This window comes from Plectropomus leopardus, chromosome 5 (assembly GCF_026936395.1).
Source record: "Plectropomus leopardus strain MGB_pleo_1.0 chromosome 5, ASM2693639v1, whole genome shotgun sequence".
NCBI lineage: Eukaryota > Metazoa > Chordata > Actinopteri > Perciformes > Serranidae > Plectropomus > Plectropomus leopardus.
The window spans coordinates 7,482,957-7,510,781 of NC_142180.1; the positions used below are offsets into that span (position 1 = coordinate 7,482,957).

The window sequence follows — 27,825 nt, forward strand, 5'->3', positions numbered from 1 at the left end:
CCTGATGTGGGTTTTCCACATTGTTCTCCCTCATTAGAGTCTATGAATATGTGTTGAACAAAACATGTCTCCTCTTCACTGGAAATGTAATTGCCTCCAGTCTATGTGCACTGGGGCACATTTAAATATCTTCCATGCTTAACTTCCTAATGTTAACCCTTTGAAACCTGGAGAGACATCACTTTTCTTTTGCTGCTTTCAGATGCATTTCACAAGTATTTAAATCTTTGAAAACCTAAGCCAACTGCCGCGACTTTAAAAAATATGCGATGAAAGGTAGTGAGCATCTTGGAAAGAAATGTTCCACAAACTAAGAAAAAGGGGAAAAAAATTGAGAAAAATGTATAGAGAAAAACAAAAAAAGACCTATGGAAAACCTTATTTATAGCTAATAAGCACACTTACATGTTTAAAATTATGTTACAGAATAATGATATATTTTATATTGTTATAATTTTAGGTTATTTCTTTTTTATCTTCAGGGAATTTTATTTTTTTTCTAATTTCTTGCTAATTTTTTTGTCATCCTTCTTTTGTTGCCTTCTTCACACTTTTTTAAGTATGTTTTTGTGGTTTGAGCCTTTCTACATGGGCCTGCTCTACCTGGTGAGCTTCTAGGCGCCCCCTTCCCATGCTTTTGAAAGAAATCAAGCCACTTTGCTCAGGTTAAAGGGTTAATCTTCCTGGCACTGCTGCATCTTTTCAAAATTGATGGCTTCTTGAGTTGCATCTACAGATCCATTTCCAAGTAACAGTAAAGCTGTGATTTCTACCATTTCATGTTTAACTCAGCATCCTCCTTACACCTTCCTACACAAGTCTTCATCATCACACCTTTGTCCTGAGGCCAGGTGAGTAATCACATGTGTGAAAGTGGCATTCAGGATGACTACAGTCTCACTGGATAAAAGCAGGGACTAGCTACACTTTAACAGCGCGGAACAGACATTCATACCTCGGCACTAACACTCTGTAGTGCACTGTGCTCATGGTTGGAGGTGGTTTTATTGCGATGCAGTGCATCTCTTGAATTTTAAGTGGTCAATTTTCTGTTTGCATTCCAACTGCTCAAACACTAACGCATTCACATCGATCCAATTAAATAAATTGTTTATTTTACAAAAAAGAGCATCACCAATTTGTAAAACATAACAACTGAAAAATTAAAAAATAATAATGAATACAACCGAATCCTGTGCAGCAGCACTTGCCAATTTGGGTGAGAAGCAAAGCAAAAAGAGGAGTTAACACCTGTTCCATCATTACTGCTTCTTTTACCAGCAACTGAACACTGAAAGCACTGTCATGATCAGTTTAAAGAAATGATAAAAATGCATTTTTCAAGAGAATGAACCAGGTTGCAGCATTCATTTTACCCCAACATCTGCTCTTTGTAATGTGACTGAAAGTTTGACTGAATGATTGAATAACTTGAGCTGCATGAACTGATCGTGAGACAACAGCACAGACGTGTAAAAGGTCCTGCAGGAGAAAGACCCCCACACGAGCAAAACAGGTCTTTCACTCTTTTGCTTCAGTTTCATTTATGTGTGAAACAAAATCTTCAGCTGCAGGTTCAAAGACTGGACTTTAATATTTATGAAGACTGGCTGTCTGACAGACAGAGCCACACTGACATCACACTAAATAAAACAACAAAGTGAACCTGACATATAGATTCAATTTTCTTGAAATCTGCTGTTGTGATTAAAAATAGTTTAACCCTTTGAAAACTGAGCAAACTGGCAGCATTTATTTAAAAAAAACAGTTATAGAAAATTACCTGAAAATTAGCGACAACCCCCCAAAAAGAAAAGTAAAAGAAGAACAGAAACAGAAAATGACTTGAAACTAGTGCTAAAAACATAAAATAAATATACATAAATTTTTTTTAAAAAACATATTTTTCTGACCTAATTTTAAACATATAATTTTGATAATTACAAATATAATTTTCTTGATATTTTCCTCAGTTATTTGATCATTTTCTGACAATTCTCTCTCTCTTTTTTGGTTGATTTTCAGGCCATTTTCTTGCCACCTTTAAATTTACAGGATGTTTCATGTCAAGTTGCTGATTGCCATTTTTCCATTATTTTTGAAAGAAATAAACCCAATTTGCTCGGGTTTCAAAGGTTTAAATACTTGTTGGAGGCGTCTGAACACAGCACAAAAACACTGATATTAATCCAGGTTTCAAAAGGGTCAAAGTATCACAAATTCTCAGTGCTATGTGATTTCTAACTCATTTTGTGCTGCAAATGAGTTTTTCTGCATTAACTTTGTAGAGACAAATGATTTATCAATAGTCGCACAGCTGGATGCAAAAAGAGAAAAAGAGAAAAATTCAAATGAAGCCCCGCCAACCAGTACAGATACAAATCCTAATGATCTTCGGTTATTACTGTCAGCCTCAAACAGAGACCACACGTCATCATGAAACCAAATAGTGGGAGGTGGCAGGTAAGGGGTTGATATTTTTCTGTATTTTAAAGCTGTAGATTGAAACTTTTATAAAAAGCAGCCACAACAGCCAATCAGAGCCGTGGAGTCTCTAACACAGCACGGTGTTTACAGGGGTTATTGTTTATTTATTGGTTATTTAATATTTATTTCTTCCTTTTTATCTTCCTCTTTTTTCTGTAAATAATAATGAAAAATCACAGATATTTAACTTTGAGTATGTGGATGTATGTGTATATTTAATAAATTAAAGTATAGGTTTAAATGGATAAGGAAGCTGGTTGATTAAAATTCAGTGACTTATGGAGAAATGGTGGGATTAAATACATTTTTAATTGTTCTCACTCCGACTACCTGAATATGTAAACCAAGTCATCATGTATTGTACTATTTCTTTTGCCTTATGTTTTTCACTGTCAGTCATTATTACTTTTTTCCCTTTCTTTCTTTCTTTCTTTCTTTCTTTCTTATGTGATGTTGTTTTTTAATTCTTTCACCCATCTTTTAATTTTATTTATTTATTTCAATATGTATTTTGTCTTTTAATTTAAGCCTCTAATTTACCTTTTTACTTGCTTATTAGTATTGTTATTATTATCAGTATTCTGTGTGTTCTACTGCATTTTTGTTACCGTGTTTATCTAATATGTCTCTGCCCCGAATTCCTTTCTTTTTTCAGCCTTCATTCTTGTCTGCCGTTTGTCGGCATTATTGACAACATTGTTTAATCAACTCTGGGGTTTACAGCTTCTGCTTTGCCTTGTTTGTCAAAGTACTTTGTAACTGTGTTTTTAGAAGTGCTATATAAATAAAGTTATTATTATTATTATGAAATATATTCTAATGCACTATTGCTGTTGGCTGTGAAATGAGAAAGTTTCTGACCAAGCTGCAATTTTGGAAACAGTCCAGTAAAAACGAACGTTCTCATTTTACAACTCAACAGTACACTAAAATATGTTTCTGAAAACACTGGAGGTGAGAAATGGGCAATGCAGTAACAGAATCTCGATTCATATTCGATCAGCACTGCCTAGTTTAACAGTTTGACCGCGGTTCACCAGCTTTGGTTGACATGACTGACAGCTGTGGTAGAGACTCCTCAGCTCAGATTGTTTGTTTTCCTTCGGCTGTGGTGGAGTCTGAGCTGTGACGCTTTAAATAGCATTTAAAGCATTATGAGGAGGAGGAATATGATTTTTTTTTTCGTAGACTGTCTGTCTCATGTAATACTGTGTGGATGTAGTGACAGTTTCAGCTGTCTGACAAAAAGTTGTTTTTATAAAAATTTCCAACTCTAGCTTCAATGATGGTGTGGTCTGAGTGTGTAAATATAAATATAGATAAAAACAATAATTGAAACACGCTTTAATTTCTTCATAATTTCAAAAATGTTTCCTGAAAAGAATTATGTAATTTGCCACAAATTATATGGAAAATAGAAATGTAAGTAAAAGTAAATAATACAATAATCAATTAAGAAAAAAGTTAATTTTACCAATAACTGATTAAGGAAAATGCTCATGATTTGCAACCCTAATTTGTACCTAAGTTAATGTTCATTTATTATTAATGTATTACAGTTAATATACTGTTTGTTTGACATACTGTATGCTGTATTTTCTAATTGTTTAAAGAAAAAAAATCACATTTTAGCATGTTCAGCTGACCTGCTGTGAACTGACTAAATCACTCTCAGGCTTACGTTTGCACTCAATTTGAAGTAATTAATTAGAAAAAGAAAAAAGAAAGAGTCTCTAGTTTCCCGACAGTGAGTGCCAATTTAAATGGTTCTTTTAGAAAAAATAATTTGAAATTTTAAGTGATTTATCAGGAAACAAATGTTCGATTGAAATGGTTTGCAAATCCTCAGTACTTCAGACTCTGATGAAGCTCAAGGGCAAAAAAACCCAAAAACAAGGACATCCAAACTTTTAAATGAGCTCTGTGACTTTCCAACAAGAAATGTTAACAGTCACTTCAAACAGAGGACCTCTGACCTCTCGGGCCCCTGGGCCCTGTACCCCGTAAGCTCACTCACTAATCCGTCCATGTTAGGTCGTACTAACCCAAATCAACCGAGGCACACTAATGATGGCAGGAGAGAGACAGAGAGACAGAGAGACAGAGAGAGAGAGTGGGAGTGCTGCCTGTAGCGCTCCACTCGTGGTTCAGAGTGTTTACACCTGCCTGACAGCATCTGAAAGTGGGCCAGAGGAAAAACCTCGATCAAAGCCTTTGTTGTTCAGCCTCACATTAAAGCACATCTGAACACACACACACACACACACACACACACACACACACACTCTCTCTGTCTCATTCACACACAAAGAAAACAGCTCCTACTTAAACTCTTGCACTGATCTCCTGCTTTTGAACTTATAAACACAAGATTGATGTAAGAGACAGGGATTCTGTTTTCTGTTTTGAAATCATCCAACATCCTGTTTCGTGCACAGTTTGATCTTTCACTTGTTTTTCCACTGTTCTGCACAGCACTCATTTTTACAAAAATCATCGACGAGCGTCTGTCTCTTGCCAAAAAACAAGTGCAGCCTCTTGAAATGTATAAAAAGCAGTTATCTCCAAACTGTGACTTTTACCTTTCCAATTTGTCTTGTGGTAACACTCTCTCTGATACCACAGGCGAGCCTTTTAAAAGTAAAGCATCCTGACTCAACCTCATGGCCACAAAGCCCAAGGTAGGATTGATGTGTGCTCTCCGAGTCCTGCGGGATCGTTTGAACGTGGGGCGCTGGGGGATTTGTCAGTCTAACGGGAGCTGACAGGAAGAGAATGAACTTTAACACTCACAGGCTGCTTTCCCTTTCATGAGCTTCCAGGGAAACCCTGTAGTGAATCAAATCCCTCCGCTCGGGAAAACACACACACAGGGTTGTGTAATAAAAATGCATACACATGGGCACTGAAGGCACGCGGGCGCACACACATCACATCATATTCAATGTTACCCTCCCACGCTTATCTCTGAAAAATCCCATTTCATCTGTCAAGCTGTTAGGAGTGACAAATGTGTCAAATTAAGAAAAAATGAAAAAAATACATATAGCTCATGAATGTGCGAAAGCAGCTATACACACTGTGTAACACATACACACACTTCCTCCAATGACCTGAGAATAGAGGTCGTTGCTGGGAGCTCGTTGTTTCAGTGATTTCACGCTGTGTTGCTTTCAATCAGGGGCTGTAATGAAAGGTCTCATAACTCTAACGTTAATGGGACCCAAGGACTGTTAAACAGCTGAATAGCTTGGTTTTGTAACTCCGAGTTAGGGCCCAAAGTGGCTCTCAAAGTCCTGCTTGGGTGAGTCTCCACCCACTGAGTGAACAGGTATGTGTCAGAGCGCTCGGACCCTAAGGCGACAAAACGCTCTCATTTGGGTCCTTATGAAAAGTTTGATAAACTTGACTGTTGCCTAACAGCCTGTCTGTTAATTATTTACAATTAATGGAGACCGCCTAAGGAACGAGCTAATTACCTCCAGTTAACTACAGATCAGGGCTTTTCCTGCAAACGTGGATCTTTGACGTTTTTAGTGGCAAGGTGAAAAAGAACACGAGGAACTGAGAAACATTCCTTTGAATCAGTTTCGGTGCATCTGACCGGCTTAATAAGGCAACTGTGCAGCCGGCTAAGTGGCAGAAACAGAACATTTTGTCTGTTGTGCTGGCAAACATGCCTCCTGAGATAACTGTCTACAACAAGAAGTTTGGCAAATGCTGCAACTTTGTCCTAAAAACTGGCAACTTTTCAGACCACAGCTTCTTTCTTAAAAATGCTCAGTGATGAGTCACGGTGCCTTTTTTTTCTGGCAAGAAAGCAGTTGCCTTGTTTTTTAAATCTATCCGACATGCCATGTTTCATTTATATTTTTGTTCCGTTCATTTAGAAAGTATAGTCACAATTAAGGAACACAGTGAGAACTTGTTGCTGCTGGTTATAAACTTGTGACAATAGTGTTAGGTATTATGCTGGACATTTTACAAGAGAAGATATTTGTTGATGACGCTCAATATCTGCAGAGTGCTGACTTTGATCTTCAAAAGGTCAGATCTTCAGTGTGCCACATCAATATGATGTCAATCCCTCGCTCCTCAAAATGCTCCATAAAAACTTTGGCTATGTCCTCAACTTTTAAGTTCAAGTTCAAGTTCAAGAAATCTTTATTATCACCTAAGGGCCAAATTCCTCTGCAGCCAGCAGAAGTGCACTAGTGCATACAATACATACAATAAAACAATACATTTAAAATCACAGTGAATCATTTCAAAAAATGATAACAGCAGGAACAAATGAATTCTGCAGTCTGTTAGTCCCACTTTGTTGTCTGAGGTAGGAGTGCTCCTCTCTTAAAGTCAAATCACAGTATCTTGCTTTGACAGCCAAACATGGTGTTTGTGTGTGTGTGTGTGTGTGTCCCTCCCTTTTTTATTCTGTGTCCCCTCTCTAAATTTAGATGTTTCTGCAGGTCACTCAAGGCAGCGCTGGTGGAAGTCTTGATGAGTTTTTTTCCCTCAGCAGCAGTTTGAGGAGTCTGAGGGGCCGGGGTTTCAGGGTTCCCCAGTGTAATTTTTTGAAAATGCAACCCCTTTGGTACCCGTGTAAACTGGCGATGAGCTGATCCTGTGAGAACAGTGACATCATGACCGCACTTCATGCGTGCGCATGGTGTTATTCTATGGTGTATCATTACAAAGTTATGCCGCCAGCTACTGGCCTGGCATGCATACTGTAGCGTTTTTGGTTGTGTTTTGCAGATCCATATACACGAGGATCATTTCCACAGTGTCATAATGTGAACGTTAAAAATGCAAAGTACAGACTCTCACTTTGGTAAGGCTGTACTCTTCTAAACGTGGCCTGAGTCGCAGGGTGGATAATTGATCCATCGAGCTGATCAAAGCTGATCTTGATTGATGTATGAGAGGAGCAGCTGCTGCAAATGTGTGTGAAAGTAAACTTTTAAGCCCAACGCAATGAACATTTAAGTTTCACACTCACTGGGCCTGGTTTTGTTCTGCTGTCTTTGCTCAGAGTGCATGCACAATGAGTAATTAAATGGTAGGCTATAATCCAGCAGCGCTCCTAATGCACAATCCAACCTAAAAAATAGAAAATCAATAGGTGGCTGTAAATGGCAGATCGCCACAAATAAATGAATGAAAACCATGTACTTAAACTTAAAAAAACCAAACACTTTTGCATTCTTAGTGTGCCATTAGTTACGCTATGGCTCACTAATGGTGTCACATGTACCCAAGGTTGCCACCCCCTGCTCTAGTAACAGGTTTTGAAAAAAAAAGAAAAAAAAGTTGCTTAAATGTTTTTTTTTTCTTTTCTTTTGGTCTGTGGCTCAAGCTCGGCTGAGCTGGCATAGAGTACTGCTTGGAGTGTGGTCCATCTTTGTATATGTGATACAATGTCATCTCATCTTTTGCCTTATCTCTGACAAAATATCTAAAATATTATCTCCATTTCCTTCTACACTTAGTCAGACAAGTCAGTGCTGTACGAGTACATGACTTTAACACTGGTGACGAGGGTTTGTGACACTGCAGAAATGATGCATGCTCATTCCAAGGCAAGTGAAACAGCTTCCTGTTGCAGGCTGGCTGTGTAACAATACATCCCTGATATCTCTACAAGAATTTTGTTTCTCATTGCAATGTATCAAAATAATGGAATGGTGTGGAAAAGAGAGCTTAAGAGAGAAGCTCAAAAACTTGATTTCCTTAGCATCTTTGCATACAGTTTACAGCTTGTGTAAACTTTGGATATCCAAAGTTTTTCCTTATTTCCTTTTTATTTTGCCTATGGACCTCTATGACCTGAGACCTTAATAAAGTTTTGAATTGAAGTGAACTGAATACCTGGCATGACAAATACTGTTAGATGCAGCCCCCAAATTCAGCTCTTATACATGGTTTTCAGAGCACTGTTTGTCTGATTGATTTCATGAAATGTTTAAAAAGCCATTGTCCTGACTTGTGCTTCAACTTTTTCCAATATTTAAAGGGGGCTTTTTATGCTTATCCTTATTTGCTGTCTTATATTCAAAGTTAAATGTGGGATGCTCATATTAAATGTGACCTAAGTTCAAATAATGAGGTAAATCGTAATCCCTGTGAGCAAAAAACTCAGGTTAGAGACATTTTTAATACTCTTGTTTCCAGCAGTTATTTTTTTCCTCCTTTGAAAGCCAACATCAGCTCATGATGGACTTCTTTATATGGTTATCTGCTCCAGGCACACAACTAAAAGTGTTTACAGCTACATGCTAACGTAAGGAAAACATTCAATCGTGTTTGCAAATGTTGTTCACATCTCCATGATTTAAGATAATATCCCTGCTGGTGTTAATAAGCTTTCCTTGCTAATTTTTTATGATTGGAAGTGCAGCAATAATCTGTTACAGTCTTCTTCTGTTACTATGACAGTGCAGATACACGAGAGATGTGAGACGCTGTACAATCAGAGAAGAGGGTAAATACAGGTGTTCCAGCACAGACCATTTAAGGAAAATAAAGTGTTTTTGACCATTAAAGCAAGTAAACACGTTCTGGTAGAAACATGGACTTGTATAAGCATGAATCTGAAAATGAGCATAATATAACCCATTGTTAAGCAAGACCAGGATCTTCGCCTTCATGAAATTGGGATTCATGTTTTAGTTGTCAGGAGCAGCTATAAAGCAGATATGATGAAAAACATTAACAATGATTTTTGTGTTAAGTGTTGTACAATGAAAATATGAAATGCAGTCATTTCAGATTGTGGAAAAATGTTGCATTAAAATAAACATCTATTAAAAATAAAAAAATCACCTTAATATAATAATGATGATTAGAACTGTTTTCAGCGCACAAAACAACACATGGAGCCAGTCTAGGCCGGCCCTCTAACACTGTCCAATACCACACCAAGCAAAGCCAGGCAGTGGGATGTAATACAAAACAAAAATGAAATGATTATTATACACCGGTGTTGCCAGCATGATGCAGAGTTCAAGGTCTCAAGGCAAAGAGTATTGTAATAAACATCCCGCTTCACCCGCTCTCTGCCCTCATCACGCAGAGTCGTCCTCCTACGGCTGCCTCCATCCAAAACACAATTACACCCCGCGTACTACTGTAGATCCCAGTAAACAATACGCTACTACGCCACTCTGCCAGCCGGGCCAAACAGCCGTGCTTACACACCTCCAGACGCGACACACAGCAGTTCTCTGGTTACACATCGACTGCTGCTGGTGGTTTTCCGCAGGCCAGAGAGCAGACGCTCTGACTGAGCTGTATCAAATTTCTAACACCATGAAGTCGCACAAACACATGGAGCGGATGACTCGCATAGTAGTCTGAGAGCTCAACATACTGCTGACAGCTTATGAATGGAAACCATGTAGTGGGAGGTATTTATTTACTCATACACAAACACAGACTGGGTGTTAACTTGATTTACTGGCGGGTTTTTACAGGCATGTTTGTATATTTGAATCGAAGTGATAAAAGTTTCTTTCATTTTAGGCCTGGAGGAACTGTTGTAAAAAAGAGAGAGCGACAAAGACATAAAACTAGTAAATCTGAAAGCTTGTGTAAACTTTGGATATCCTGTTAGACTCAGGGGGCAGCCTGACCTGCAGCGACAGAGCAGATATTTGATTTCCTGCCAGGTTTCCAAGCCTTAACGTGAACTGACTTGAGATTTTGATGCCCAGACGTATTTTTTTTTTTTATAGCCGTACTTGTGTGGACCTTTCTTTCCTTGACCTCTAGGCCAGCAGGGAAATGCCATTCTTAATTTTTACGCCCTTGTTTGGTGACATTGACTCCAAAATGTGCTGCAGGAAAGTCAGCCTAAAGCATTAAAAATAATACTTTAAGAGCAGTCAGTCCCCTTAACCAACATTTCTTATTTTTATGAATTAATTTAAGTGCCTTTCTAGAGAAATGAAATGTCTAATAGCTTGTCTCTCATTACTAGCTGAGCTTCGACCTTTGATTAACAAATTGACAGCCAGTCAAACTAATGTTAAGGCTCATTCCCACTGCACAAAAAACCCGATAACAACCACTAACATCTGGCTTTTAATGAAATGAGAATGTGTGCAAGCCACATTCACACCCGTGTCAAATGACTCTGCAGTAGACGCGTGTTTTTATCGCCTCCAGCTCTGATCAGAAATGATGAGAATACAACACTGGCGAGATGCAATGACACACCGTCACTAATTACTATCCACCTCCTCCCAAGCTGCGCACAAACATTATTCAAGTTAGTCTGCACTGACTTTGAAAGAGAGACTATGTAAGAGATCTATAAAGTGAAGAAACCAATGAAATGTTTTCAAAGACCTCTGGTCCTACTGCTGTCTAATGTAATGCTGTTTACCTGATAGAGGGGAAAGCTGTGGGATCCATAATTACATGTAAGTTTGTCAAATTCAGTGCTCCATGCTGTTATTTCCAAGCTTCTGTGGCTCAAATTTCACGGATAAGGACCATACACACCCTATGATCCCTCCATCTCCCAAACGTTGAGTTTGACTTACAGCAGCAGGACCTTCTCCGCCTCTCCAAAGGTTCCGTCAACACTCCTTGCGGAAAAAGTAGTCCCTTAGACTGAGAGGCGGTGAGGAACCGCAGGGTAGCAGCTAGCTAGCTAGCTAGTAGCTAATTCAGTAGGAACTGCGAAAGTTGGGCGCTATGCAGATTGTACGCATATTATACGCACAGTATCCCGCCCCTTAAACTCCTCCTCTCCATGCCAAAAAAGTGACAGTTAGTTGAAAGTGAAAACCAAGAGACTGGAAAAACAGTGACAAAAAAGCCTGTCATTAAAAGAAAAACAGACATAAAAAAAACCTGAAGAATGAAATTGAAAAACACTTCATAATTCATCAAAAAAATAAAAATAGACTATGTTTAATTTTTTCAGTGTAACTTTCTTCAGTGTCAAATCTGTCAAATCAGTCTCAAATCCTGCCAATACAACTTTTTAAAAAACAAATGTTTCAATGCCAATGTTTCCTTTTTCAGTTCAGGTTTTGTTTTAAATGTCAAATCATATTTTCAGTGCCAATGTTTACTGTCACTGTTCTGGCCCCACAGAAACCAAACTATCAAAGAAGTATAGACTGTGTAAAAGAAGTCTGAAAAGCCAATGCCAAAGTGCCTTTATCTTACATCCTTCCTAATGGCAAGCAGGGGGTGACTGCACTGGTTGCAAAAAGAAGTCCGATTGTATGTAAGTCTTTGAGAAAATAATACTTCTCCCCTCATTTATTACACTTAGTAAGCATTTTGTACTAAAGAGATTACAGTCTCAGTCTCTAGCTTCAAGTCTTCTTTAATACAGTATGATGTTCGTTTTGGTCCATGTTCATTTTAGAGTGAAAAACAGAGTAAAAATATGGCCCACATGTGGTAACTCTAATTCCAGCTTCAAATAACCAAGATTTCAACAGAAAAAATGCCGAACTCAAGGCTTCAAAATGTGTGTCCACAAACCAATCGGTGACATCACAGTAGCTATGTCCATTATTTTTACAGTCTAGGCGCTGCCATGACGAGAAATATCACAGTTACATGAATTATGGATGCACCTTGCTAACCAAGCTAGCCAGCTGGTGCAACTACCTGAAAGCTTAGCATTGGGTTCTTATTCAGATCCAGCCCTCACTCCTCCAAAGCTCCACCTTCAGTTCAAATATGGTCAAGTTTTGCCCCAAACCCCCCTCAAAAATAGTAATCGCTAAAATGCCAAACTCCAGGCTTCAAAATGGTAGTTCACAAACCAATGAGTGACATCATGTTGGCTAAATGCACTTTTTTTTTTACAGTTTATGTTAAGAAATTACTGCAAAACTCCAAAATCTCATCAAACCATATCTAAACTGACCTCAGAAATACGTTCTGTCAATTTTCTGGTCAATGTTACTCTTGCCCTTATTGACTTGACCTACACACACACACAGAGTGTTTATATGTTTCCGGTGTGTGTCGCTTTCTAGACATTATATCTTAGCAGACATTTGTCCACAGCACTGCCATGTTGGTGTCACACATGGACCAAGATCACTCTGAGGTTTGAAATAAGCCTCTGCTTGTCCGAGGTACAAAGACACAAACACATACCAACACGAGTTGACTTACCTTGCTCTCCAGTTGGTTCAGCTCAGGTGTCTTGGCTGTGGCGTCCAGATCTGTGACCCCTCTATTGAGGTTTAACTCCTCTGCTGCAGACACCTGGCTCGGCTCCTCCGCATCGATATCAGTCTCCTCGGTGACGGTTGCCGACTTCTCTGCACCTGTTAGCTCCCGGGCTGAGCCGAGGAAAGTACACACACATACAGGTGGATAAGCACGCACGCCTGCATACACACATGTGGGCATGAGCATGTACACAAGCACACATGGGCGGACACACATAAATACATTTCAGTAAGAAACATTATCCACAGAAACACAGTTCATACACTGTATGCATAATTGTGTGCTTTAACAAGAGTGTAGCCTAAATATATGGTCTAAATGATCAGATGAACGACTCCTAAGCAAATAAGAGCAATAACACACAGTAAATGAAAATATAATACAATGCTGCCAGTACTCTATTGTTTCATGGGGGTTTTAATTTTGTGTTTTGAGTTTTTAAACAGTGTTCTCATTACTGTTAATAGATTTTTAATGGGACAGATTGGACCAGATTTGATACAGATTGTGTTTTCTCTGAAGCAGTTATCATAAACAATATAGATCAACAATATTGCTCATATATGAGACAAAAATCAATGCAGACAGCAACAAGACAGTTTGTGAGGAGCAGTATAACCATCTTTTGCTGTCCACTCTTGTTAGTTGCAATAAAATTGTTTTATTATATTTGGCTGAGGAAACCATTAGGGTTGGATGATAAGGACAAAACCAAATACCGCAATATCTCTGACCAAATACCATATTGATGGCTAAATTTTAGGGTTGACCATTGGTGCTTAAACATAACACTTGCACAATGATATGCTTGACACATAATCATCAGTAATTTGGATAAAATGACTCAGTGAGTAAAGGCAAATAATAGAACAGCAAGACCAAAAAAACTAAATTTTACAGTAATGCTGCCTTTAAAACCACGAAAAGACAACACTTACATTTTTACAATATCCAAAATCTGAGACGATATTTACTGTCATATCATCATAAGACTATGATATTGAGATATTGCCCCGCACTTGAAACCCTCCAATTCAGTTCAGTAAAACACAATCAGTATGAACATAATGTTAGAAAAAGTCGATTATTTTGTTAATTGGACTAAAACTGGACTTTTACAACATATAAGTGTGACTAAAAATCGTACTAGGCTAAATTTCTCAAAGTTAGACTAACACACCAAAATAAAGCAGTTGGGGATCAATTCAGTCTTTTGTGTATTCGCCTCAACCGGAGCTGAACTGGCCTAGGGGTTCTGCACATGCTCCATAGTCCCGGAAGTTGAACAGCATACAGTAAGTTCGTAGAAGAAAATATGAAAGAAAAAAAAAAGAAGAATCAAGGAAGGAGAAGACCGGAATACGTCCCAGTAGCAATTAGCTGAAAGGGGGCATATCGCCACCTGTGGTGGAGTCGAACATACTCTTGTCAATAAATCGATTCTCCCCCTGTACTTGTATGCTGGAACAAGGACAGTAGTCCAATTAAATGGCCTAACAGAGCTATAACCGTAGCTCCACTTAACTGATAAGATAAGATAACACTTTATCAACACTTCTCACTTCACACAACGAACATCACACATGTAAAAGACATCATAAAAACGGCATAAGTTAAATTAAAAACAACTGTGCAGTAAATGTACTGACTGTTAAAACCTGCTATAATTATTAATTGTTCAGTATTAAGTCTTAGAAATGAGCACCAGATACTAGCCAAATGCTTTACTCAGCAGCTAAAAACAAACAAACAAAAAACAAAAAACAATCCTATCTATTTTATCTATCTATTGAGTGGCTGATAGACTCTGGAATCTACCAGCCACAGTTGAAGTGGACAAAAAAAAGTTCATTTCCAACCCTGTTTGTACCAGATTAAATACGCTGAAACACTTGATCAATTGTGTAGACTAAATTGATGTTCTGCTATAGAGAACACACGTTTAAGAACAAAATACAGTAACCCTGCTTTTCAACAAATGAAAAAGTCTCACTCCTTCCAAGAGGTCCCATGTTGATTTCACTAAACGGATGCTGAAAACCTTCTCAGAATCAAAAGACTGCCTTTGCCTTCAGCAGTCTGAGTGTTGTTGAATATTTCACTATTTCATTTTGATTTGCCTCACCATGGCAATTCACCAGAAAACAACTATAATCCTGGTTGTCACAGTTGGAATTCTTCTCCCTCTGACTACAAAGCCGGAGGCTGTGTATAACTTCACTCAATTCAAAGTGAGTTGTGTAGCAGCAGAAATGCAGGTGCCAGTGTGCTAGTTGTGATGTATTTTCTTGTTTAAGCATAGTTATTGACAACAGCCCGCCAGACAGAACTGCATTTGCTTCCTGGCAACTTGACTGGAGCAAAAATATATGATTGCACTTGGATCCACTGGGACCGTGCTCTCTTAAGTGGCAAAGCTATTTCTATCCAGAATAGATGACAGTTACTAACATTCACTCAAGGCTGCCTCTCACACCGCCTCATAGTCACATTAAAAAAAAAGCTATCTCTCTTAAACATACAGACTACTCCAAAGAAGAAAAGATATAAGTATGTCTAATTACTCACTTTATTTGCTAAGTGGGATTCACTCATTTATGAAACGGCAAAATCAAACACTTAAATTCAAATGCAGAGCAATTAAAAATACAGGCAAGTCCTCTCACCCCACAAAAATTTGTGTAGTGGCTGAAAAATTCACATATTCTTCACTGAACAAAAGGCTCAGCATTTACTGCACTGCATAGCATGCGTGTTTCATAACACCAATTTTATGTGAAAACATTAAGAAGGGATCAACACTCTGAGAAATGCTTATTTGCTTTCTTGCCGAGACTACAAATAGAAAATCAATTCCACCTCATGTCTGTATAGAGCAGAGCTGGAGTCAGGACATTTTTAGCCTGGCATAGCATAGAGACTGGAGGCATCAGGAAACAAACTTTTAGCTTTCTCCGCAATCAAAAATATGTTAAGAAAAACCTCTAAAGCTCACAAATTATTTGTTGTATCGAGATAGTTTAATCCATACGAGAGCAATGCCCGTTTGAAACATGCCTATAAGGAATGGGCCTGCGCTTTCTTTAGAACCACTCATAAACACTGTCCTTCCTCGAGCTCTGAGCTAAACACCTGCCATAACATAAATGTGTCTCCTAGCAGTTCTAGAGTACGCACATCATTTAACAGGAGCTATTTGGGACTAGGGCTGTGCAATATGGCTTTAAAAATATCACAATATTTTTAGGCTGTAATGCGACACACAACGTATATCTGGATATTTTGAAATCTGAATGACTGAATGACTTTACTGTGATTCATTCAGAGTGAGTGACGCATTCTTCAGGTTCGCTTACTCACCTGAAGTAGCCGCAGGCGAAACCCGTTGCTTGCTCTGAATAAATCACAGTAAAGTCATTCAGTGTCTGGTATTCTACTTTGTTTTTCGCTTTATACGTCATTGTTACTTAAACTGCTGTTATAATAAAGTTTGATAAAATACTGTTGTTGTATAAGTTTATTCATCGGGATAAACCCCTAGAGATGAACCGCCTCGTTTTTGAGGGGTTCCTGCTATAATGTTAAATAGAGTGAAATGTAAGGTAAAAAAAAAAACAAAACACTGTTATATTAACGTTAAATCATTGTTGACCCTGGCTAACATGTGTTTGTATGACACAATTTCTAACACAAGTGCCCCCCATTTTTCAAAATCTGGAGGGGATGTATTTTTCCAAAATCTGAGGATCACTCGAGCAGCTGTGACGAAATCTTAAACGTAGATTAAAAATTCAAAGGAGAAGCGGTGAGCCAGGGATCTGCTACTTGATTTCCTCTATATTTCCTTCACTCTTTCACTTTCATCTTCTTCTTCAACTGCTGACCTCTGCTGTCCAGTTCCACATCCACCTTCATCCTCACCCACCTCTTCCTTCATTTATAGTTCCTTTCTGCCTCCTGTGCACCCTACTAATAGCGCTGTCCTCCCCTCCACTTAAACCACATGCTTGATAACCTGCTGCCAGCACTTCCCTCGCCTCTTTCTCCATTACTGCTCCGCTTCCTCCACCTTTCTCCTCAGTGGTCAGTGCTGTGCAGTTCTGCCCTTCCTCCTGCCCTCTGGTGCTGGAGTCTCTCCCTCCTGTTGTGCCCAATGCCCTTCCTCCTTTTTCTTCTTTCCTCACCAAATTTTCTGCCCTCACTGGCATTCTCAGGTTAAAGTTAATGAAATGGTCAAAAAATGGCACAGTTCCTCTGAGGAGAGGCAGCTACTTATTTTTCTACATGCCACATAGAAATATAAAAATATATCCAACTGAACATGTTATCTGATGGTTTTGTAACCCCTTACTTTAAGGTGTTTATTTTGACTTTTTTTTTTTTTTTTTAAATTCAACCACAAATGATATATTTTTAACATCTGGCTTTAATTTATAGGTTATGTGTTTTCATTTGATTACATTTTCATTACTGGATTATTTATTTATTTATTTTTGTTTTCCTTTATTCAAAAGTTAATAATGGAGACAGACAGGGACAGGAAAGGAGAGAGACCATTGACGTATGTGGCATGCATCTTAGACCACAAGTACGTTGGTCATGTCTGTAAATTTCCCTGAAAGGAAAGGTGTGTATGATTTAAGGGGATTTAGTGGCATCCTGTGGTGAGGACTGCAGATTGCAACCAGCTGAAACCTCTCCTGGTTAGAAATTCTTCAATGTTGATTGAATGTTGAAGGTTTTGTTAGTGGAAGCAGAATTATCTACAGAAGTCTCTTCCTCTCCAAAACAAACGGACCCAGTGATTTAAACGAGTAGCAACAATGAGTAAAGTTGTTTCACATTAATTGATCAGTTATTTTTCAACACTCTTGTACGTTCGGGCTGCTAACTGTGCTGGCTGTTGCAAAAATGTGAATGGTCCTATCTAGAGCCAGTGCTTGGTTTGTCCATTCTGGGCTAGTGTAGAAACATGGCTGTGCAACATGGAACTTTTCATGGACGAGGACCTGCTACCTATGTGGACATAAACAGCTCATTCTGAGGTAACAATAAGACAACACTTCTTATTTTCAGGTGATTTTAAACTAAAGAAAACATACTTGATGATTAATTTCTGCCAATACATCCCTCTACACCCTATGCACTGAACCCTTAAATCTGACGTTAAAATGTACAAGGGGCAAGCTAGATTTGGTACGCCATGAATATAAATGCCAAGTGAAGTCCAATATGGATAAACACCATCAGTGGGGGATCAGATTTAGTCTCGACAAAAGCAAAGAAACCCAAAACAATCAGCACAGAGCAGACTTGTTACTATAGAGAGCATGAGAATTAGCATAGTGAAAGTTTTGACATCAAACATGGTAGAATGTGTAGGTTTCGAATATAAACCAGAGCAGCATGAACACACTGTAACAGTGCAGCAGAGATTATTGTATGCTTCACAACCATCAAAGGTGTGTTAGCCACTGCCAGTCTATAAACTATCAAGCTGACAAACGATAAGTAAAAGATGCCAAATACAAGATTGGCTGCTCATCACCAATTCTGATCCACAATAGACTCTTCATCTGAGTCTGGGTCTGACTGCGGCTCAAACATGTATTGTTGAATCTCTTTAATGACTCCATTAACGCTAGCACTAGCTGCCTTGATGCGCACTGCTCTTTCACCATTCAAATTTGCTCTGTTCTCTCAAAGCCAGATCCACAGAAAGAGTTAATCAGCTTTTGTTCCCTTTTCTGATTATTTTTTTACTTTTTTTTTACTTTTTATGTGGTAAAACCATGTTAAACAAACCATACGTCCTAACAGAGTATTTTTACACACTGTAAAACATACAGGAGGGGGCCTTAAAATGTGCAGCAAAGGATAGTTTCTCTTTTATGCTCATCTGCAGTTTGTTTTCTGACTTGTTGTGTTCGGCACATGGATGGCAAAATAGGCCTTAACAATATACCAAAGTGAGATGATCTTTCTAATTTGATTTATTGCCATTTAGAAAATAACTTCAATAAGTAGAACGGCATTGAAGACATCTGGGCAGATTGTTTTCCTTTATCAAGAAAACAAAGTCTGTCAATCAAACAGAATAAGTCTAAACAGCTCGGTCGAATTAACTTTTTGTTCAGCATATTAATATTTCTGAATATTACTGAAAACTTCATATGACCTGTAGGCTTTAACTCCGGGTTGAGTAGTTGGTGATCACTGAGCTGCTGAATGGAACTTCATGCCTGTAGCACTGCTGTGTCTCATATCAGAGTGAACTGTTATGATAATATGCCACAGTTTGGCATATTTTCCAGTGATTGGGCTTTATTAGTTCCAGAGATGTAAGCTGTTTTTTTCTACACTGTTATTTGTTTGTTAATAAGATTAAATTGTTCATTTTATGTTGCGGCATTTTGTACAACTGCTCTGAAACGCTGCACATGAACTGTCTGTGAACAAAACATTACTTCCTCTGTACTTTCTGCTTGTTCGCCTTTTCTTCTGACTCCCCACTGCTCAACCCACCTCTCCATCTCCTCTCTACACTTTATCTTTTCTGCTCCTCGTCCCAACACAAGTTCCTTTTTTCCCTTTTCCTCTAATATCCATTTCTTCTTCCTCCTCCCCTCCGCTATCTGCGCTTTCTTGCAGCTTTCGGTTCCTCTAATCCGCTATCTCCCACTCTTCTATCCCCACTCCTTTCACTGCCATGATAATTAGTTCTCCAGATAAGCTCATTGGCTGTGCGTGACGGCTCTTGTGTTGCTTAACCCACCATGACAGCGAGTGTGTGAGAGTGTGTGTGTATAGGCCTGAGTTTGTATGCATGTGGGGTCCTTCCATTCTGTGTGGATGTACAGTTATGGTGCGTGGGTGATCTCTGGGCTCATCAGCATTTGAAAGAGAGCTCGTCTCTGGAGGGCTGGAGGGGGATGTGGAGATAACGAACCCCAGACAGGAGCTCTCAGATCCTAGTGGGGAGGGTGGCTAGCGCTGGCTGACTGCTGTAATGACTGGAACGACGGTGTGAGACAGCTCCAATGGTGGACTCTTCCAACTGCTGAATCCCCACGTCTGTCCTCTAAGACCCCTCTCAGGGCCACGTGTCCCTGGGCTGCGGTGACGCGCGTCCCGTCCAGGCACGAGGCAGCGGATAAAAGCAGCTCAGCCCACCAGTGTTGCTGTGCGGTGCCTTCTTTCTTTGGGTTGACTCATCCGTGACATTCACTCCAGCATCCTGCACCCTCTCCTGCTTGCCAATGCAGGCACAATGCAGGCAGCAGGAGCACATCTCTATCTGTGTGTGTGTGTGTGTGTGTGTGTGTGTGTGTGTGTGTGTGTGTGTGTGTGTGTGTGTGTGTGTGTGTGTGGAGTGCATGTATAGTGATATCTGTTTATGCTATCTGACGACATATGACTGTGTGAGAAGTCTGGAGCTATATGTGTGCACTGGGGAATATGCTGTCAAGACTTCAGATTCTGCATTATTTTTGGACTTTGTATTCAATTTCCAGCCTGGCCCTGATGATGCAGTCCCATATTTCTTTAGTTTTATTCTGTAACCTAAAAATACCTTTCCCTCCGGGTTTGTTTATCTTGTCTTTCTAAAGGGATGAAGTGACGTATGCTCTGCCCTACTACTGAGCAAAAACCTTGTACACAAGGGGGAGAACGGATCCTGACTTTCTCCTCCATCAACTCCATCTGCCTTCCTGCCCAAAACCTACAACCTTCCTCAAATTCTTCAAAGGGATACTGTAGCCTATTACAACTTTGATGACTGTAGCTACAAAAACAAAAACAGTTTTGCCCAACAAAACAATTTCTGAGACCTTGAGGGGATAGTTTGGGTCTTTTGAAGTGGGTTTGTATGAGGTACTTATCCATAGACAGACAGTAGATGTCAGTCGGCATGCCCCGAGTTTGGGCTGGGTACCTTTTGTTGTTTTCTGATACTGGTGCTAAAATGATACTTTTAAAACACAAGCGGTGCCTAAGTGGTGCCTGAACTGATACTACTGTTTTTCAAAATAAAGTACTGAACTACCATAGGGAACTTTTTTCTTTTTTTTTCTTTTAGATTTGCCCAGACATATTAAAACTTGAAATTGAACAATATATAATATTTCCTCAGTTAACAGTATAAAGTATACCTGAATATATAAATATGAATAAATATAAAACACTCTTGACAATTTCACAACAATATTAATGTTTTGTTGCAACCTCTGACCACAGCTTAGCTTCCATTGTAGTATTGCTGCCTGCTTATCTAAACTTGGGGCCTGCTGACCTGCATCTACTGTAGGTAATGCAGTGATTATGGATAAGTTCCTCATTCAATCCCACTTTAAAAAAAAATAAAATAAAAAATCTAAACTCTGCGTTCAAAATGTGCTGCAGTCGCTCAAAAGAAACATAACACAAGCTTACAGAACATCCCAGCAGTCTCGTCAGACACTTTCTGTTCCATTTTTACACCTGCAACCATATAGAACCTCCACCTCTTCCATCAGCACACTCACAGCTCCAGCAACCTGAGCTGCGCCATCAGCACAACCCACACACGTCTGTCTGCCTGTTTCCTCCAACGTTGTGCGTATCCTCAAAAAGCATGTATGTTCTTTTTTTATTTCCATCTGTTGAATAACCTACAGAAATTATGTTGTACACTACTTCACCTTTCCTTGCAATGTGTTAAGTGACACTCCAGAAATGCCAGAACAACTCTGGACAAAGGTTCAACAACAAATAAAAACATTTTTATAGCTGTTTTTCATACTTTCTATTTAGCACTGACTTCATTTCATAGACCTTCAAGGTTGCAACAAATAGTTTTTTCCTTTCAACAACTTTGATTAGAATGCAGCAGAAATACAGCACAAAACTTCCCCCTGCAGCTCTTCTGTCCAATGTCGCCTTCTGATTCAAAGTTATGACAAAGAAGTGAATAAGCAGTGAGCACGGATCACTTAATGTTCTGATAAAAGTTGAGCAAACAAATATTAGGATTTTTAACAACTCCTTGAGGTCAGAGCACCAGTTCTTAACGTCGATACAAAATACAGGGTAGTAAGAATGGGATGCTGACTGTGTAGCAGATGCATATTGTATGTGTGTGTGTGTGTGTGTGTACCTGTGATGGAGGAGCCGTTCTTTTCGCTGGTGCTGTCCTCCTGTCCGTCCGCGTTCTGCTGCGTGTGCTGCAGACTCAGTTTGTGACAAACCTCAAACGCCTGGCCGACCGTCCGAACAATACGCATGGCCTGACTCTGGAAGGGTGGAAAGAGAGACAAAAAAAAAAAAATGCTGTTGTAATTCTCAGAACACAGCTTTAACTTTTTTTTGTTGGCATTTGATACAGAACACTTAATATATATGTGGTGTTTTTTTCATTTTTTTCTTTTTCTTTTTGTTTCTCAACTTTACAAAAAGTAAACAAAATCAGCATGTTCATATAAACAGCTCACATACAAGAGAAATCAAGTAACCAAAAAAAAAAACAAAACCCTGCCCACCTCATTACACAAACTAAAGAAAGAAACAAACTAGGGCTGCCCCTTCAAAGTTGGAGACTCGAATCATCAGTCAAAACCCTCATTCGACTAAGATTGCTTTAAGTTGAGCCATCGTTTTTTTCTTCACTTCTAGGGACGTGTGCTCTTGAGTTTCACTCAACTTTTTGCAACTTCGGACATACAGGCAGCGCACAGACAGCAGAATGATGAAAAACTGGCAAATTTACAGTTTACAGCTACTAAATATGATACAGTCTCTGGCTTTTTCTTGAAATCTAACTCTGCACATTTGCGATCCATTGTCAACGGCGTTGGCCTGTTAACTATATTACGTGAATGCCACCGTCACTCTGAACATCCCACTGAGCCCCCGTTCCAACTGTAAAAGTTTACATGTAAAACAAGACGAACTGTCTAATATTCGTATTGACCAGCCAAATCCGATTCGACTGGCATAGTTCTGAGTCAGGTACAGTCATAAAAAAAAATCTACCACCACCAACAACAACAACAAAAAAAAACCTACATCTGTCAGAAGACAGAATTCCTGCCATCAATCAATTATGCACACACTTAACATTTGCAATTGTATTTCCTTTTAAAAAGTCAATGAATGGACCCCATATTTTGTTAAGCTTATTGGCTAAATTATCCCTATCAAAAGTTAATCTCCATTATTATGTGTATTATAAGTCTTTCCAGTCACTACCATCAGGTCACCACTATAAAGTCCCTTTGGCCAAGAAAAACTCCTTCATTTAAACTGCCATAAACACTTTAAATAAAAGGTAATTATCCATACATCTACATAAACACTATGCCACTTTGCACACAGCCGTATATTGTGATTTTTATTCTGTATCAGTTATTGTATTAGGTATTTATTCAGGGTTTTTTTTTGTTTTGTTTGCACTGTATATTGAGCCATATCAAAGATGATTTCCTGTCATGACAGACAATAAAGTTTTCTTAATCTGAATTACAGCCATCTCATAGCAAAATGCTGGTTTTGAACTGTGTGTCATTTTAAAACTTTAACTTATTATTCAGTACTGTTAATGTCTTAAGTCTGAATTTATGTCTTTATTATCCTGCGACCCAGTTCTTGCAACCAAACCAGAGAGGTAAAAACCTATCACTTCTCATGTGCCACGGGATTTTTCCAGAAAATATTGAAGTCCACATGCACTGAGCTGTTTTTCCACCGGTGTAGATTTGACCCAGAAACATGTGCATTTTCTATCAAACAGACACAATAGGCAGGAAATGCAGTTTAAAATTAACTATATAGGTCACAAAACATCACATGATGATATTACACAATTAAGTCTCAGGTAGAGGATGCTGTCTGTGCTTACTGTCCAAACACAGTAGAATATCACAACACAATTTTTATCTCTGACTGGACTTTTCCTTTGTCCTCAGGTGCAAAGAGCTGGATGTGTATGCTTATCTCGGTCCCCGCCCTGCTCTGAAAAGACAGGTCAAGTGAAAACAACTTATGTGACTTCTGTCTGCTGTCAGCCCCCTCTTGTCGAGCTTGACGCAGCGGTGAGGTGTAAAGGCAGAAAAGATTTCATTTCAAAGCACTGAGGCCTAACCTCCAAACACTGCTCATCCTCAGCTGAATGAGCAGAACAGATGTAGTCGGGCCTAAAAGCCAGAGCAGAATCAAGACTCAGCCAAAGGACATCCAATACTTTCTTGTCCCGGTTATCAACTCTGGAACAGTCTGAAGTTGAAGCGTTCACTGAGGATAGGTATCAGAATTTTATGTGGCCTTAGGGCTTAGTATCAGATGAGAAATATAATTTATTAGGCACATATGAGTGTTTTATTACAGAAAAAAAGTGAAACTGGTTTTGGCAGAGTTTGAGGTGCTGGGCCTTGGCTTCAGTCCAAAGTCATTTTTGGTTCTGGGGGTCAAAAAAACTCCACACATTTGCTTTCTGTACAGTGGGGAGTTTTGGCTGCAGCCTTAGTTTTTTTCACAGTGCAATTTATTTCCATGTTATTTTTTCTATCAAAACATGCTGCTTCAGCTTCATTTAGTGCTGATGTTGTTTCCATAGTGACTCGCCAGCAGCTGTGTGTATCAGCAGAAAGAGTTTCTGTCCAGATCTGTAAAGTATGCTCACACTGCCTGCTGACCCCTCCACAGACTAACAGCTACTATCAGCCATGACTGAGCTGCCTATGTGGCCTCCACTCTGTTGTGTTTGGTCGCCTCACTAAAAGTCACTGACAGCATGTGGTCACTTCAAAAAATGTCAAAACCTTTCATGGCTGTGTGGGGTCCAAATTCATGGAAATCTGACAGAAGTCTGAGTTTTTATCATCAATATTTCAGAACTATTGTTTCAATAGATTATTCTGAAAAGACTGAGGCAATGCATAACAACAGACAATGTGGTATAAACTCAATCATTAGCTGCAGCCATGGCAACTGGCATCATTTTTGAGTAACTAACTGCCACATGTGGCTACAGTAACAGACAGTAATGGTGCCATTAAAAATAATACAGGCATTAAAAGCAGCAATCTGTATCTTGCTTCTGAGGTTGTTTTAACTCTGTACTGTTGGAATGTGTGTTTTTGCAGGTCTGTGAACTCAGCGCAGGTGAAACTCCTCATGAGTACTTTTATTCCTCAGCAGCAGTTTGAGGAGTTTGAATCATGGGGTGGATAGTTGTTTTGTTGATTCTGTTAGAGCTCAGATAAAATAGAGGTATGACAGGAACAGCTGCTGCAGAGGTGAGTGAAAGCAAACCTTTAGACCCAGCGTTATGAAACTGTTAACTTTCACCTTCACTCTACCTGATGTTGTTCTGCTCAGTCTGTGCCCAGAATTTGCTCTACATCTTGAGCGGTGCTATGAACAACTAAACGGTACATATAATAGCGCTCCAAACGACAAAAAAAATGAATACACATTCATTTAATACACATTCAATGATTTGTGGTGGGCCGCCACAAATTAATGAATTTATGAACCATGACAATGACCATGTTATTTTGCTGCCTATTTCTCTCTAGAAAGTTTTCAAAAACTTATATTAACACATTCTTTAACTATACACAAATATTGTTTGTTACCAGCCAGCACCAATATTGCTTCCAGTGTCAAAATCTACAAGCCTGCATGAGGGGAACCTTTTTTTGGTCCACTGCAGAGCAGTGCATCTTGGTAGTTGTAAGGTTTCTGAGCTCTGTTTTCTCTAGTCATGTTGCAAAAATGTCAAAAGTATTTGGGTCCTTCCAGAAAGCACAGTTTTATGGGAAGGCCATCATTCCAGCAGTGAAAAACTTTTTTGACTCGTGTCCACTGACATCTGTCCTCTCTCTTTTCTAATTTTCTGGCAACAGGTATTAATATTTTGAAACAGATAACACAGGGTTTCTTTTGTTGTTTTTTTTACTGGCACAAAAAATAGACAAGATAAATGATTGTCACTTGAAGAGAAAATTGCTTTTAACAGCTCTTACAAGAGACGAAGAAAGGCCTCAGCTGACAGAAAAACATGACAACACATAAAATAGGGTAAAAATACACAAATGGTGTTTGACCTTATCTTGGGAGGGAATGTGATTAGTCAGAGATGCCCACATGCAGATATACATCTGTGGGTATCTCCTCTCTGTAGTTCCTCGTCTATCCTTTACTCTCATCCTTTGCTTCCTCCTCTGACCCACTGTTCAGTCTGTTCTGTTCTCCTTTATCCATCTGCCCCATCCATCAATCCCCCCCCCTCCTCTGTGGACCCTCTATTCATGTCTTTTTACCTCATGCTGGTTCTCAGCGTGACAGTACACACGTGTGATTTCCTTTGAAGATGTTTGCAGAGGCAGCTAAACAGGGGACGAGGACAGATGCTGGCGTTATAGTACACTGGGAACACAGCAAAGGCTCAAGCTCCACCGCTTCATATACTCAGTGATTGGGAAACACACAAAGACAATGCTGTGCACAATCTCTTTCTGTTTTTCTTTCTTTGGACAGATGCTGGTGTTATCCTTCATTGTGAACACATCAAAAGCTCAAGCTACACAAACACACAAACACAATGCTGTGCAGTCGCTTTCTGTCTTTCTTCTCTCTTTCCATTTTTCTTATTTCCGTCTTTCTTTTTTCGATCTTTGTTTCCTTCCATCTTTGTTTCATTTCATTTCTTTTTTTCGTCTTTCTTTTTGTTTTCTTTTTTCCACCTGCCTTTCTTTCCGTCTGTCTTCCTTCCCTCCTTCCTTCACTTCCTGACTTTCTTCCATCCTTTCTTCCCTTGGTCCCTTTTATGTGGACCTGAATCTCTTTCTCAGTTTGACTTGATCACAGTCAACAGGCCAAAATGGAACTTTTCAGTTACCACAAAGCAGATGACTTAATGTCTGGGAAGTTAATCAAAGAATCGTACCAATTTACAACAGCATCTTCAACTGCATCCATCGCATCCTCATTTGTCACAATTATTATGGCCATTTTTCTGGTTGTGACCCATTCATAATCCCCCCATAAATTCAACTTTACTCTTCGAATAACACCAAAAAATTAATGAAATAATACACTACATAGATCATTGTGAGTATGCATGGTTAGACATAGTACGAAAAAGGTGTATTTTCAAGGCTTTTTGGTCAAAAACTGCAAGAGGCGGCTTCACTGTAATCTTTAATCTTTGCTACAGTAAACAGCAGAGATTCTGTGGACCTGAGGGCTATATAGAGGTCAGGGACATAACTTTGGAGCATATCAACTATACAGTCAAGGGTAAGAATGTATTTATATTACCAGGATCTTCAAAAGCTATCCTTAGAATACCTCGAAGCCAGTGCAGGAACTAAAGGACAGTAAGTGATGTGAGCTCAGCTCTTTGTTTCAGTTCCTCTCTGCCAGCAGCACTCTGTAAGCTTAAATTGTTTTATAGACTTTTTGAGGACACTGGAGAGCAATGTATTACACTAGTTAAACCTAATTGTAATAAAAGCCCCACATGCTGTTTCACTGGGAGGAAGAAACACTTTTACCTTTGCAATGGTCTTTAAATTACAGAGGGATGCTTTGGTTAAGTTTTTTGGAGGGGTTCCAGTTTAGCCAGCAGATGTCCAGATATCCAGATGCCGAATATGTGGACCAAGACTTCTCTTCAATGCGCTAGTAATTGCTTACAGTGCATTTCGCAACTTGAGACACTATATACACAGAGCAACGACACTCAATCAACAGATAGCTACTAAAACGTACAGATATGTTTTAAAGAAAAGATAATAAAAAACTAGGTCTTTATCAGACGAGAGCTGGTAGGTTCCAAGATTGCATTTTATCGAATGCATTCCACCTTTTTTTATCACCACAAGGACTGTTCACCTGCATGCAACCAAAGCTGGCTCAAACGTGATTAGTCAATACTAGTCAGACTACAAACAGACTACAAATGGAAACCAGAATGCTTCTGATACACCACAGTCTTGTCCCATTGCTTGCAGGTTGGAATCTGCAGGTTTGCAGATACAGTACATTCAGTTTTTAGAGATTACCACTAGGGGGCTCTCATCTGGAAGTAGCAAAAGGAGGAATAGCATGACTTTTTCTGACCGTCACAAAACCTCTTAGGCC

The 27,825-nt window shown here is 39.2% G+C and overlaps 1 protein-coding gene across 3 annotated transcripts in view; it reads right to left on the bottom strand.

The window, feature by feature from the left end:
- nos1apa (nitric oxide synthase 1 (neuronal) adaptor protein a) overlaps positions 1-27,825 on the bottom strand; it is a 259,106-nt gene that overhangs the window by 89,482 nt on the left and 141,799 nt on the right. For 2 of the 3 annotated variants that reach the window (XM_042513910.2, XM_088077451.1), the window contains exons 6-7: positions 21,836-21,971; positions 12,640-12,857 (exon numbers count right to left, since the gene is read on the bottom strand). In XM_042513910.2, coding sequence (XP_042369844.2) covers positions 12,640-12,857; positions 21,836-21,971 — 354 coding nt within the window. The remainder of the gene's footprint in view (positions 1-12,639; positions 12,858-21,835; positions 21,972-27,825) is intronic. The other variant, XM_042513916.2, reaches the window with a different exon arrangement.